General features: G+C 38.5%; 1 protein-coding gene across 1 annotated transcript in view; it reads right to left on the bottom strand.

The window, feature by feature from the left end:
- The window catches only part of REPS2 (RALBP1 associated Eps domain containing 2), a 65,840-nt gene that overhangs the window by 11,237 nt on the left and 40,142 nt on the right, over positions 1 to 14,461 (bottom strand). The window contains exon 14 of the mRNA XM_085323161.1: positions 7,996 to 8,060. Within this exon, the coding sequence (XP_085179287.1) occupies positions 7,996 to 8,060 (65 nt within the window). The remainder of the gene's footprint in view (positions 1 to 7,995; positions 8,061 to 14,461) is intronic.

Genomic DNA, 14,461 nt, shown 5'->3' with positions numbered 1-14,461 from the left:
CAGTAGGGTTTAAAAATCTTTAACACTGGTTTATAAAACTTCAGAATCTAACCTCCCCATTATGCTTATATTGCTTATGCAATATGGTCTTCCAAAGGAAAATTCAGTTGTAGCAGTATAAAGGTGGTTAAATGGAAGAGTCTAATTCATGTCAATCAAATGGAGTAAATTTCTGCGTCCACATCCAAGGCTGCATCAGTTGTACTAGTTTGGAAATGAAAATCTTGCTCAGAGGTTAAAACACTCTCAGCAGTACAAAAGATAGTTTGTAAACCAGGTCTGGGAACATCTTAATTTTGGTAAGAACAATAAATGACTACAGAAAAGAGTAACATTATGTCCTATTTCAAAGACTGCAAAGAGCTTCACTGTTCACAGAGATGAAAATCTAGCTATTGATAAGTGCTCTCTCTTTCTTTCTTCACTAAGAATTTTTATTTTCTAGAAATAGTCATATCCTCCACATTCTCCCAGATAGAAGATAAAACTGGCCAACAAAGTCTCTGAGAATGGCCATAGCCAGGGGAGTGACCAACCCGCAGCCTATGGCCAATATTGAGCATTAGAACAGACAGTTCCTAATGGTTAGAGCATGGCAAGCAAGTATTAGGAATTGCAAGTGGTTGTTATTTCACTGTATGATCTTAGACCAGCCATTCATAACCTCACTGCTCCACATGACAACACTTACCAGGACCTTTCTAGAAGGGTACACAACAATCACTTGAGCACAAAGTGCTTTGAAAGCCTCAGATTTTTAAAGAGATTTTTGAAAAAGCCATTGAATTACTTTCAAATAGTTCCTCACTTGTATTTCTAGGTTTTTTGCTTAGCAATGCTGGATTATATATAGATTTCAGRCTCACTTTTCAAGACAATCCCTAACTGATCTTCCACTACAGGTGGTCTTCATGGAGCTTTCATATTTCTGTTACATAAGACCATTTTTTGCAAGAGGGAAAGAATATATTCTGGATTCAGATTATGCTCCACGGTAACTTTACACATGGAAATAGTCCCATTGTAGTCAATGGCACTACTCACAGGAATTAAATTCTCTCTGWAATAGTCCATAATCATCACTTACAATGCCACTGCTTAGATGTGAAAAAGGTATTAAGAATAGCTTATCTATAAGAAAAAGTAGGATACTAAATAGGCTTATTGCTCAGSATGTGCCTATTGCAATCTTTTATCAACTCTACGTAAGTTCATTTAAGAGRTATTTTTCTCCTTTCTAAACATTCATATTTTTGTATCTAACAGCAATTTCTAAGAAGTCAAGATGTCTCAATTTCAGTTTGTGACTCTAGTGTATCCCACACTGAATCATCAATTCTTTTCTATTGCCTGTTAGAGAAACCACAAATAATAAGACAGACAGAAAACCCACAGGGATGCAAATGCAACAAGGTGCCGGGGTCTTAGCGTGCTGACTGCTTTCTCAGCACTGCACAGCCCTTAAGTTTTGATAAGCTTTCTTTTCCTGAGCTGTCTGAGAGCTAGTGATAAGGTTTAGGAAAAAAGCAGTAAATATAAATGAATTGCTGCAATGTTTAGCCCATTTGCAAGGAAAGAACAGGACCCAGATGGAAGCATTAACAATCTGTTTCAATACCTCACTTCCACTAAACCAGATTAACATAAGCTAGAAAGGGGTATGCACATACCACTGGTGACACAGGCATTGGATTCTTGATTGTGTGGGTTTTTTTATTAAATATGAAGCCAAATTCAAAAATTATTACATATTTTAATTAAGATATTTGCCCTTCTCCCACCCTCCCAGAAACTTTAGAAAGTTTATGGTATCCATCAGCTACTCCCAAATTCAATTCCAACTGTACTAGTTTCCACCACTTCTTAAACCATAATTTATTTCATCTGGCCATTTTAGATTTAATAYATAATTTTCAAGACAGAGGAGGATAATCCACTTGTATTATATTAAAGTGGCAGATGGCAAAATCTTTTATGTTATAGAAGACTTTCAGTTTTATTATGGACTTCTTCAGTATCTAATACACTGTTTATACAACACATGTTAATCTGCAGCCAAAACAGTGGAGTTTATTTTTAAAAAATCACTTTTCTTACACAGCAGTTGTAAACAGAAGCTTAAAAAGTATTTCTGTGGTTTAATATGAAAAGGTAGTCTGGAAATAGACCATTGTGTATACAAATAGAAGGCTGCCAAAAGCAATTTTTTTTCTTTTTTTCTTCTTCTTTTTTTTTAATTTCTGCAACAAAATGTTCCTTCCTATAAAGCACCAGGTGTCCTGTCAACACTTGAAATTCCTCACATAATTTTACAGTGTAAGGAGTCACCTCAGCTGGCTGAACACTTTCTCAAAACAACCCCTGTAACAGAGATAAGCAAACCCTATCCCATCCTCCATCTATCTCAAGCTTTATCCAAATGTCTGTAAAAACAGACAGAGCACAGAACATATCCTGGGGACCAGCAGGTGTGGGCTGCTTTGGCCAATGTAGGGGGTGAAATATCCAACACTCAAGGAAGGCTTGCCAGGATTTCCAAATTAACTATGACTGAACAGTACTAAAACATGAAAATAATCATCATCCTCATATACAAAACACCTGATCCAAAGATCATTAGAGAAAATAGGATATCTCTGTGGTCTTGCACAGTCCTTGGTGAACTGACYGTGGAAGACAAGGGCCAGACAATCTGCAAGGGCTTTGCCTGACCATYAAGATATTCTGGCATCCAAAGTTTTTGCCCGAAGGTCTCTATAAATGCTGCAGTGTTTTTTCCAGCTCAGGCACAGCACTGCTGCCTTTGGAGCTTTGTACTCCTGCTGTCTGCAGTGAGTGCCAAATTCTTAGGTGCTGAGACAGCATTGCTATGTTTACAGCAGTAAACTACTCTGAGAAGAGGAGCGTTACTGGGAACTGGAACTTAACTGGCTACTCCATTAAAGTGTTTGAACAGGGCTTGCTTTTGGCCTGGACCAACTAACGTGCTCAAACAATTCCCAGGTAAAGGTAGGAGATGGCACATGGGCCAGGACCGGCTCCCAACACAGACCTTGCATGTGGCCACCCTGTTGAGGCGGCGAACGCTTTTGAGCAACACGGACGTGAGCTGCTCTACGCTTCTTGGCCTCAGTGYCAGAGATCAGCGTGGGCACATTTAATTCACTATTACAGACACTGCCTGAGCGCACCCAGTACCTGATGCCCCTTTGAGAGTTCAGGAGAACAGGGAGGCATACTAATAGAGACAATTTCTTGAACTGGGTCCCAGTTTTCACTTGCAATTTTTAATGATGAATGGTCACAAAGCTTCAAAGAATTAGGAGATATCAAATAACATTGTGAGAGCTGAGCGTTTAATATGTTAAAAAGAATATTATTTTAGTTTTCAAACGAAACGAGGTGCCCATAGCTGAGAAGCGTGACCCACTCCTCATCCCTCACCGCACTTAGAGACACAACTGTCTCTGTGGTTTCATTGAATCAACAATTTCTAATGCTAATGATGGTCACTAAATTGACAGTCTAACTATGACTTCAAATAATATAGTGAGATTTTAATCTTTAGAATTGCAATGCACTCAAGATGCTTTGATTTGATAAATGCAACAAATGCCTATCTGCTCCATTTCACATGAAGACTGTGCTTCAGTATGTAGCTTTTTCAGCACATGTCAAAACTGCCAATATGGAATCAAGAGGAAAAGTAAGTTCCAGATTCTCTATAAAAAAACTCCAGAACAAATCAGTATTAATATACAAAACCAACAAGCTTAAAATTTAGACTCCAGGAGAAGAAACTAGGAATGACATTTTCTTCAGCCAAGATATACAGAGTTTTCTTCCAGACTCGCTGTTTTCCAATCCCCTTATATACCACAGGCAGGACTGAAGATGCATCATCATTACTGGACAGGAAGGCACAGAAATAGAGTCATTAAAATAAAGGAAGGTTGATCTAATTGCAGAATGTTGCAGATAGTTAGCTGACATTGGATAAAATCCTGAAGAGTTATATTTACTCTTCAGTGTTCATCCATAACTCTTATTAACATAAATATGCCGCTAAGTCTCCCATAGTAAGCAGCTGTGGTAAACAGCTTCTGTAGGCTTAAAAGCCAACAGTAATAAAGTATTATTTTGGTTTCCATTGAAAAAATAACAACAGAGGTTTATTTGGGATGTGCATCTGCATGTTCAGTTCCAGTTCAGCTTCAGTGGAATGTTATTCATGTGCATCCAAAGTTATTCTCTGCTTGAAATCTGTGTCACTGAAAATCAGCTATGTATGCTGTTGCCTTGCTATCATGATTCCTACCGTCTGTAAATTGCATAGAATTTCCATGTAACCCTGGGGCAGCACAAAGTTTGGAGCCAGAGCGATTTCATTTCTCCTTGATGACTTACATTTACCATTAAGTTAAGAACACAGGACCAGAAAAAAATGATTTGGGACACTGAATCCAGTTCTCTTCAAGCCCAGACAATACACAGCAGATATTTCAAACAGCTACAAACTGTCTGTTCTATAGGACATTACTCACAAGGCCAAACAAACCAAAGACTTGTGGCCTTTTTTTTCTTGAAGAAGAAAAAGCTGTAACTTGTCACATGAGGTGAGGAAAAGAGTTAAGGGTATTGCCAGTGTCTCAAGTCTGTGCAATAACTTTGAGCATATTACATACTCATGGTCAGAATGAGAAGGAAAACATAAACTAATTATTCTTAAATAAACATAGGTACTACCGACTTGCTAAGTGTGACAYGTACCACTGGCAATTCATTGCTAAAGTTATACACAGACATATACACAGTAGTAAAAAGAAAATACTTCAAAATAACATACTACCCAAAACCAAACTCTAATCTGTGTATCAGCCTTTTTCCACATACAGTCTTTCCAAGTGCCTTCCATAGAATTTAGGCAAAACTGAACTGTCAGTAAGAAAGAAGCATTAAGAATTGAGGATTTTAATAAAGGATTTCATTCTGCATTTTACAACATCTTACTGGAAACATCAATTCAAAATGGCTTGCAGAGCAGCGGTATGGATGTAATTTGAATAAAAAAGATGCTAAATTGGAGATGCTGGTTTATCATGGTACCTCTCTGTATTATGTCAACTTGCCTTTTGTCCATCTTTATTTATAGTCATCACAGGGACCACAGACAAAAGCATCACTGCATTAGAAAAACATCTGGTGAAAACTTAGAGGAAATTAGGATGCACTTTGTAGACTGATGCAGATGGAAGTTGATACTATGCTGATTTTGGCAATAGAAAAAAAAATCCTGAGGACATGAAATTACCATACTTCTTTAGAGACAATCATGAAGAAAATAATGCACAGTTAATCCATTAACCTTAAAATCTGGTATAGCAGTTAAGAACACATCCATCCACATCTGAAAATATGTCTGCCTCTCAATGGTATAAAATGGCATGGGCTGGTAGAAGGAACTCAGACCAGAGAAGCCAGCCCAGCTGCTATTTCCTTATGAACTGGTAGGTCATCCCAAGGTCCCAAGAACTGAACTTGTCAAAATAAGCCTGTGTATCCACTGAGTTACAACTGAGGTTCGGTTGCACAATAAAAACAGAGTGCTCTGTGGTCAAAACAGAAGCAGACCTGGAGTTCAGGCCACAATTATACTAGCTCTATGCTCTACTTCGTGCTATGCTTACCCAGTGATCCAGTCCTTCTCCCCCCTTATTCATCTAACTGCATTATGGAGGCAGACTCAGATGTGGATATAATTTAGTAAGTTTATGATACGACTAGAGAYGTTTGGCACACTATGAATAACCAGTGTTTCAGTAGCTTGTTGAGCTTGATTACCTTGGAGGGTTTGACAGGAAAAATAATGTTTTYTTTAAGGGTGAAATAAATGTTATTAAAAACAACAGCAACCAAGGACTAAGGATGTCATTTCTATATTCCTATTGATKAAGCTCACAGAAGGACTTCTGCTTTATTGAAATGTAATACCTATCCCTTGATACTTCTATGCGCTTTGGTCTTAACATCCAACGAGCCCTTTAATCTCACACTAAAGAGCTCACCAGTCCAAGCTGCTTCTCAGCCATCCACAGAAAACCATAGTCTTCAGAAGAAATTATGTCCCTTTCCTCCTCCATCAACCAATTTTCAAAACACAGCCAAAATAATCACACCGCAAGCATACTTACATGGTGCACAATCACCTGAAATACGTGGGGCTCACCTCTCTTCCAAGCTACATTTGTTATTCAGAGTACTTAACTGCAGGAATACAGTAAAATATTAAGGTAATAAAAGGGATTTTCAACAATATTGTTGAAAAGAAGTTAAAACGGGAATTTAAGAAGAGCTTGGTAAATCCTGAAACAGGAAAAAGCTGAATGTGTCATTTCAGCATCATGGCTCTTGTTCAGTTCTTGATCCTGTCTCTGTTTTGAAAGCATATCCCTCTCTCCAATTTCTTCATGCTCTTTAAATCAAGGGCCCATTGGACTAATGCAATCCATATGCTCACTACTCCCTACATACCATTCGTAAGGTCAGCTAAACTGAATTATAGCCCCATCACACATACACCCCTATGGCTGATTACACCTTTATCACAGAAAGGCACATCTGAAGACAAAACAAACAGAACATGACAAGGGTGAAGCTTAAATGGTTTCAAGAAATGTTTTTATATACTTTTTTGTTAGAAGTCAGGACAACAATATTTTGAAAGATATTTCATTAAATATCTTTAAAAATCATCAGAATTAAATTGAGTAAATATAAGCAATACATGTAAGCAAACGATCAGCTATATATTCAATACTGAATAGACACAGAAGCCATTCCTTTTTTCAGAAAACAGACTTTTATATTGGATAGGAGTGGATCAAGAATTTCACACAAGGATCTTGTGTTTATAATTTTAGAAAGGTCCTGTATTCTACATGGTGCAGTGTAGGATAAGCAGTTGGTTCAGTATTTGTGATGGAGTAAGGAAGCAGCTGAATGTGAATAAATAAATTAAAAGCTCTCTTCACTGCCCTGGTGAAGAAATGAGAATCTATCATTTGACAAGAAAACAATTACCAAATCTTGCTTGGTAAAAGCAGGAGAGTTGGAGGTAAAAAGAGAAAAATTAGATTGTTTTTTTGTGCAGCTGTGGGTGGCAACAAACCTTTTAATAATTCTATCATAAGTACTGGACAACAAGAGCTGTTAACATTAGACTCTTCGAGTGGATCCAAAACTCAAGTGATGACTGCTTCTGGCCAAATAAAGGTGCCTCACCAAGGTTTTGTGTTTAATGAGCTGTTAGCTTTCCTGTGGATTTGTCCTCCATTTTGCATTTCACCCTAAGCGAGTAATATATACAGTGTACTGCTGCCTAAGGCTTAGCAGAGCCAACAGCATAAAAAGAACAACACTGATTCTCCACTGCTTCCTAAAATATGAAGAAGTATCTGCACGCAGATATTCATTATTATGTCTATTTTCAACGTGCTATGGTGTTATGATGCTCTAACAAAAATCGTGTGCCACTRATGGCTTGAAACTCAACAACACAACTGCCACGGAATTCACTTCATTTCAGCGTGATTTTTCACACTCATGGGTGAAATAAACTCTTATATGCTGTGGCTCCCTTAACAGATGACCTCTGAACATCTGAAGCTTAAGAAACAAAAAGCTGGTATCAAGCTCATGCCTTCTAGGCATCAAACTCTAATAGTAGACTAGCCTTAGTAGCCTTTAATTTATAATTTTATGCAGTGGGTGCATGCTGGCTCCATTACAAAAAGATATTATTAGTCAGTAATTTGACATTGCAACACATTGACTATACAGACCAATGGAAAAGGACAYGCATGAAATTCCGAGTGAACTGCACATGTGCATTAACTAGGAAATGCAAACAGCTTAGAAGTCCAAGCTAACTTGTTTTAACCACCACAACAGTAATATAAATATGGAGTAATACACAGTCTAAAACGTTGTACCTACCTGAGTTACAGAAGGTCGAGGGGGCAATGCAGGTGGTGGTGGGGGCAGCCAGCCAGACCTTGMACCTAAACAGCATGAGAGGAAAAAAACAAGAAACAAAACCCACTTTCACTCACTCACGAAAATAACTAGAAATAATTTCCCTGATAATTCCTAATAAAGAGGCAGTATTCAACACTTTAAAAAGAAATGAAATTTGATACGGAGCAAACTCTCTTTGAAATAACTTCCTYCAGTGCTTACTATTCTATAAGCAGTGATTTAATTGCCATAAAAAAAAGAATCCAAAACATTATCAAAAAAGCAAAGCTGGAAGCCAGTCAGCCACAAAACTGTAGCTAAAGCAATCTCATTCTAGTTGAAGAGCCCCAGAAACAGGGTCTACTTATCCTTTGGTAGGAGGATAAGAGACTTTGTTCTTTGTCATTAACATTATAGTCTTCTTTTTAAAAGTGCTGCTTCAATATCTACTGCAGACATCAGAGCTTACTGCAGATAAAACACACTACGTRATGGGGGAGGTAACCTGAAAAATTCTGCCATGGAATTAGAAAGACACAAGCCTAAATGAACCAAGAAGAAATCAGTTTGCTTTAGCTTTGTTTTGTGTATTTGAGTGTCATTACTCATTGGGGATATTCTGGGGGGAGAAGGAGAAGTAAGGGGAGAAAGACAATCCCTAATGGCCTCCTTCAGCACAGCACTATCCAGACTTTCAGTTTGAGCCAGCACAAATGCAGGGTAACAACCACATGGGTTTCAGGTATTTTAAGAAAACTGAGAAATAAGAGTGGCTGGAGCTACCACGGGACAAAACTACAGGACAGACGAAGTCTTCCAAAAGCAGCTACAAAGAAGAGGACAAGGGTAACGCAGAGATATCAAATGGGACCAACAGGAGCCTTTGGTGGGTTACCCTTCCTGAGGCCCCTGTTGCATTGTGTGCCTGCACTTGTGCTGGAAAAGACACAASACAGTTCCATCTCACACTGATGATTATTTGTAAAGGAAAAAAAAGATCAATATTAAATTTAGAAGTGTCTTTTATCACAATAATGCTACAAAAACAATTGCATTTATACACTTTTTATTTCCATGCATATTTTAAAAAGCCACAAAAACCACTATGGGCTTAGTTACAGCTTAGCCATTTACATATTTTATTCGMCAAGACTAAAAAYGTCTATATGGTTGGGAGAAAAAAGATAAATAAAAGATAAATATTAAGGATAACAGTGACATCAGAGTAAAAATGTGTRGGTGGAAATATTGACAACAGTGGTATTGGCTATAAACAGCTCCAAAGAGGCTTATAATACATTGGGTTTTTTACATCTTGTGTATCACCACCTCTTAAATGAAGCCTAAAAATCACTGTTTACAGTGCCAAAGAATGATCAAAACCCAGCTGAGGTTACACAAGGGAGCCGCTATCATACCTACAGATGTAAGAGAGATTCCAAAAAAGCACAGATTGATTATGATYCTTTCTCCCGTGTTTAATTAGTTCTGTTTATAAAGCCATTCTCCAGCTCTTCTTTAGAAATGGACAGCAGAATAAAAAAACTTACCTTCCTCTAGTCTGAACTTCAGGTTATTATTTCATTTATCTGACCACTGGCAGGTGCTTTGGCAATTAGGGCTAATGACAGTATTTGAAAACACAATCTAACTCAAACATAAGAGCTCTGTATATCAGCCATATACCTTAAAAGTGGACAAGTACATATGCTCAAAGTGATAAATTTATCTTCAGGAAATCTTGCAGGAGCTGTGCTTCAAAGCTCAGTAGAAACATCTGCGTGCATTTTACCTGCCTCTCCCCACCGGTTATCATGCTTATGCTATCATCTGTTCTCCTCCACGCAGCTCAAATGTCATGGCTAAGGAAGGTAGTGTGAATCATGTAAACTTCTTAATACATCCTGGCAGCTCAAACACAAGGCTACAGAGTACACTACACTACTGTAAAGAGCAAGAAGATCAGAAAGGCAACCCCCTGGAACAGACAGGCCAAGGGCATGCAGGTACCCAGGGCCAGGCACAGCAGCACCGCAGGCAAGGCACTAGGTTTGACTGCTCCTTTGGCCTTCTCAATGATGGTAGCCCTCCTCCAGCACCTACGATTTTTGTATTTGGTGGCTTTACCTCTGGCAACTGTTTTGCATTATTGCAACAGATTCATCAACTGAGAAGTGGCCTGAACTTCAGTGTTGCTCTACAGAAAACAGCACCTACTATCCTGCTCCCCTATAGTTCAAATTCAGTGATATACCTAGAAAAATAACAGCATAGTCTTTACTCCAAAAGGGACTAGTCTTGCTGGAAAAACATGACCTGAGGCTGTCTCCCAAGCCCTTCAGTGCGAAGCCCTGTAGGACTGCTGGAGTTTGCCCCACAAAATTCAGAAGGGAAAAGTAATTGTTCTGTAAAATGGTCAAGTAAAAGAGAAAATCACTTCTTCAGCTTTCAAAATATGATATAAATGAATTTAGTATTAAAGAAGTTGGATGCTTACACCATCTGCATTTGACCCAGTTTCCTCTTTTTTAATCTTGCAAATTCTAACTTAAGCTACTCATGAAATATTCATAGAATTCTTGCTGTTGCAGAACATCTCTGGCCTGTTGTTAGAAGGAAATCATGCTTACACTAGCACAATTGCTAGACAAGATACAAAGTCAGTAGATTTTGAGGACTAATAACAACTTATTATTAAAAAAAATTTTTTTTCCAAAGCACCAATGGAAAGAAAAGATATTGACACAACTTATATGCTTCAGCCTTTTCCAGTGTCACGACCCTAAGAGAATGCAATACTAACTGATACTCATAGACTTATGTGTATCAGCAGATGACTTGCAATGTTAGACTATTGCAGAATGTTTGCCCTCTTGCGATACTGTCCTACACAGTTCAATTCTTCCTGTTAAAGATGGTGTCATTACATTAACGTTGAAAGCAAACACAAATACAGGTGGAGGTCTATTTCCAAAATGAAAACAAGTATCATGGGATGGAGCATCAAAAAGAAAAATGTCATTTTTCAGGCATGTACAACCCAAAGCTTGAATAAGCTATTTGAAAAGATGTTTTCATAACCTGCACAAAAACAGATGGAAAGGGGCACGTGGGAGGAATCAGGGACAGAAGGACCAYGGGATAAGATGAAGTAAGCTTCCCTTCATGTAATTATCCATGTTTGGCTTGTTGCTGTTCTACTTACTGCCCTACAAGTCATACTATGACAAYGCAGTAATCCTTCCCGCGGCTGCTCCGAAAGTGCCGCCGCCAGCCCCACTGRCGATGACGAGATCAGAAACACCCTGAAGATGCAAGTCAGGGATTCACAAATCTGACCAATCTTCTGTCTCGTTCCACCCTGTTTTTGAAAAACCGCCTCACATTACCCGTAATGAACAATCACAGGAAAACACGGGACTGTGCTGGGGGAGCACATCACTTGGTGGGTACAGAGCAAGCTGTACCCACGCAGATTTTCCTCACTGAAAACAGACTGCAGGATTAGCCCTTTACTGACCAAGTGCTCGCATATTTTGCCTTGTTACCGTGCAACGAGCTTACGCGTACCAATAAAATAGGTTCAAGTACACCCAGGATCCGTATCACATGCATTACTGTAAACGATAGCATTTTTCATGCACTAGTTACTCCCACAGAGAAAGCGATAATGCTTTCAGTACAAAAATCACAGCTCTTTACTTAGTGTGTTTACACTTCATGCCGGACTATCAGGATGGCAAGTTTCCAGGACCATTTTCCTGCTCTGTTCTGGTAATCACAAAGGCTTATTAACACTAACAGGACAGCGCATTAGATTAAAACAACAACAGAGATTAACATTTAATAAAAAACATCATGATTTAATTCTACATTCTGAAAACAGACTATTCCATCCCACCTAGCTAAGTTGCTGTGCTTCTAGCTTTCCTAGCAGAAAACACACTACACCACCTACTGAAAGCAGCTAAGGAAAATAAGCCCTCCCTACTTTCATTAGACGTCGTAGTGGAAGAGACCAATTATGGTGACCATCCAAGAGAAGCTCCTTTATTTGACTTATTTGGTCTAGGAAGGGGARTCTGAAGAAAATATAAAAATCAGAGTCCTGTCTAACCCATAGGAAGTACACCTTCTGTTCACTAGGCATTGCACAGGGCAGGATGCCAAGACTAGGTTGGAATAAATTTGGGCCCTCAGGATACTTTAGATCAACCTATAAGTCCAACATGCTGCAGCTCTTCAACTAAATGACAGTGACTTATCATCTTCTTTCCTACTACTAAAAAAATTTGCCACAATACACTCAACTGCAGGATGCATGCTATCTTTTTTAATTAATATTGAATCAGCAACATRTATTTCCAGAAACTTTCCCATGTCAGGTATTTATTTCATTTATTTGAAGCTTTTCTTTTTGGTTTTATATGCCTACCTTTTACCTTGGATATCACCTCAGATAAATTAATGCTGTTTAGATGAAAAACATGCTTTTTTCTCATCTGAAATAGAACATATATTTAAGACATGTCCTAAAAGAAGGGTGATTTTCCTGTGTCATGAGCCATTTCACACCCGTCTGGCCAAAGTGGCACTAATTACTGCCTTCCAAAGGCAGCTGATCACATCTGATGTCAAAACCCTGAACTGGCCCTTACAGCTGCTTGTAAGCTGAGGGTGTCAGCACTACAAACCTTCCACTCCATTTGCAAAAGGAGGAAGACTCCTGTGTTTATCTGATCAGACTGGGAGTGCAATCCTTCAACAATCAGAGTCAATCCAGGCTGCCATGCGTTTAAAGGATCTGAATCCGGGTTTTCATTTCTGTTCCATTTTCCAATCCCCTTCTGCAACTGAGYGGACCCCATTCAAGGACTGAAGTTAGCAGAAAACACTGATACAGTTCCTCTGGTAGGATTCAGCTGCTAATTTTTGGYAGGGCTCTTTTTCAGGTGGATACTGGTGGGCAGCCCACAGCACAACACTACTGCTGGGACATGGGAGAGGAGAGAATGGCTGCATCGCAGATTTAAATCTGTTTATGCTGCCTCAAGAGTGATCTGCTCCCAAATCAGGTTTAATAGAAGAACAACCAATTAATTTTAATCTATCAGAAAGCAAAGGATTTGCAATACTGGAAGCAGTTCCAAAAAGATAAGCCAACAAAATGAATTATTAATATTATACTTAATGAGTAAGCGTTCTCACCAGCTGCTTCCATGCCTTAGGTAGTTTGGGAAGCCAGCATCTTTGCCCTTCATCTCTGAGGGTAGTTTGGAGAGCCGAGTTATTTTTCCTGCTCCTGCTGTCAAAAAGCAGATCAGAAAAGAAAGTTCTGCGCAATTTCTCAGAAAGTTTTGTGTCTAAACTGGAAATCCAGTTCTTGTTTACCTCTGTCTTATAAAACTTCCCTTCTTATTCACTGAAATTGGCACACTCGGATGTCATTGTACCCCTTCATTAATTTACATTCCTGACTGCAGCTTTAGTAAGGTGATTGTGCAATAATTGTTTTTCAAGAGAACTGATTTATTAATTCTCACTAACATGTCTTAAGTCATAAAAAAACCCAAAAAACCAAAAACTGAAAAACTTAAACCTGTAGCCAGGAATGCAAATTCAATGAAGGATTCTGGTAAGGTGATTGTGAAATATCTGGTTTTCCAGGGTCTGTTTTACTAATTCTCACTAATACATCTTCAGAAGGTGGTAACAAGGGAAAAAAAGATCTTAAGACTTTTAATACTAATTTTGTTACAAAGGTTGTAGAAAGTTCAAGGATGGCACCAGCAATATCAGAATTGGATCCAGCATGCAGGTTAAGTAATATTCCTTCTCTTCYCACAGTTTGGTAAACTGCTCAGTAATAAAGCTTCACACTCCTTAGCAACTGATACACATATCTACTGCCACAGTCACGCTCTTGCTACAGATGTTTCATGTGCTAATCATATAGAACAACATTTGTATCTCAGTTGCATGAAAAATTATTTATACTTTCCAAGTAATTAGAAAGACATATAGCCAGCCATGAAGCACTACTAATGCTTCTGCAGCATGAACTCCCAGGTGTATAACTTCTTTTAGGACATGAATGCCTTCTTACATATTTGATGGGACACTTCCAAAGCRAACAAGCAAAATAGCATTACAGTTGAGTGTTTCTATGATGTCTTATTTTTTTAATGCCCTATGCAATTTAGCATGCTTTTACTGTAGAGTAGACTTTCYTAATCTCTATTTTCTGTTGTGTGTTACGCATCCATGACTTCTGTATTACTATTCTCCTGCCCCTCATTTTCTTGTTATTTTCACTTTCTAGTTATTGTTTTTTTCTACCCTTTCATTTTCTGTGCACTTCTATTTGGGGACTGTTTCTCCCTCCTTTTCAGGGAAGAAAAGAAAGAAAAAAAAGAAAGCTATTCATGCTTTTGTTCCATCTTAT

Source organism: Rhea americana, unplaced genomic scaffold (genome assembly GCF_003343005.1).
Source record: "Rhea americana isolate MKP2758 unplaced genomic scaffold, rheAme1 scaffold_82, whole genome shotgun sequence".
NCBI classification, from domain to species: domain Eukaryota; kingdom Metazoa; phylum Chordata; class Aves; order Rheiformes; family Rheidae; genus Rhea; species Rhea americana.
This window is presented reverse-complemented; position numbering and strand designations above follow the sequence as displayed.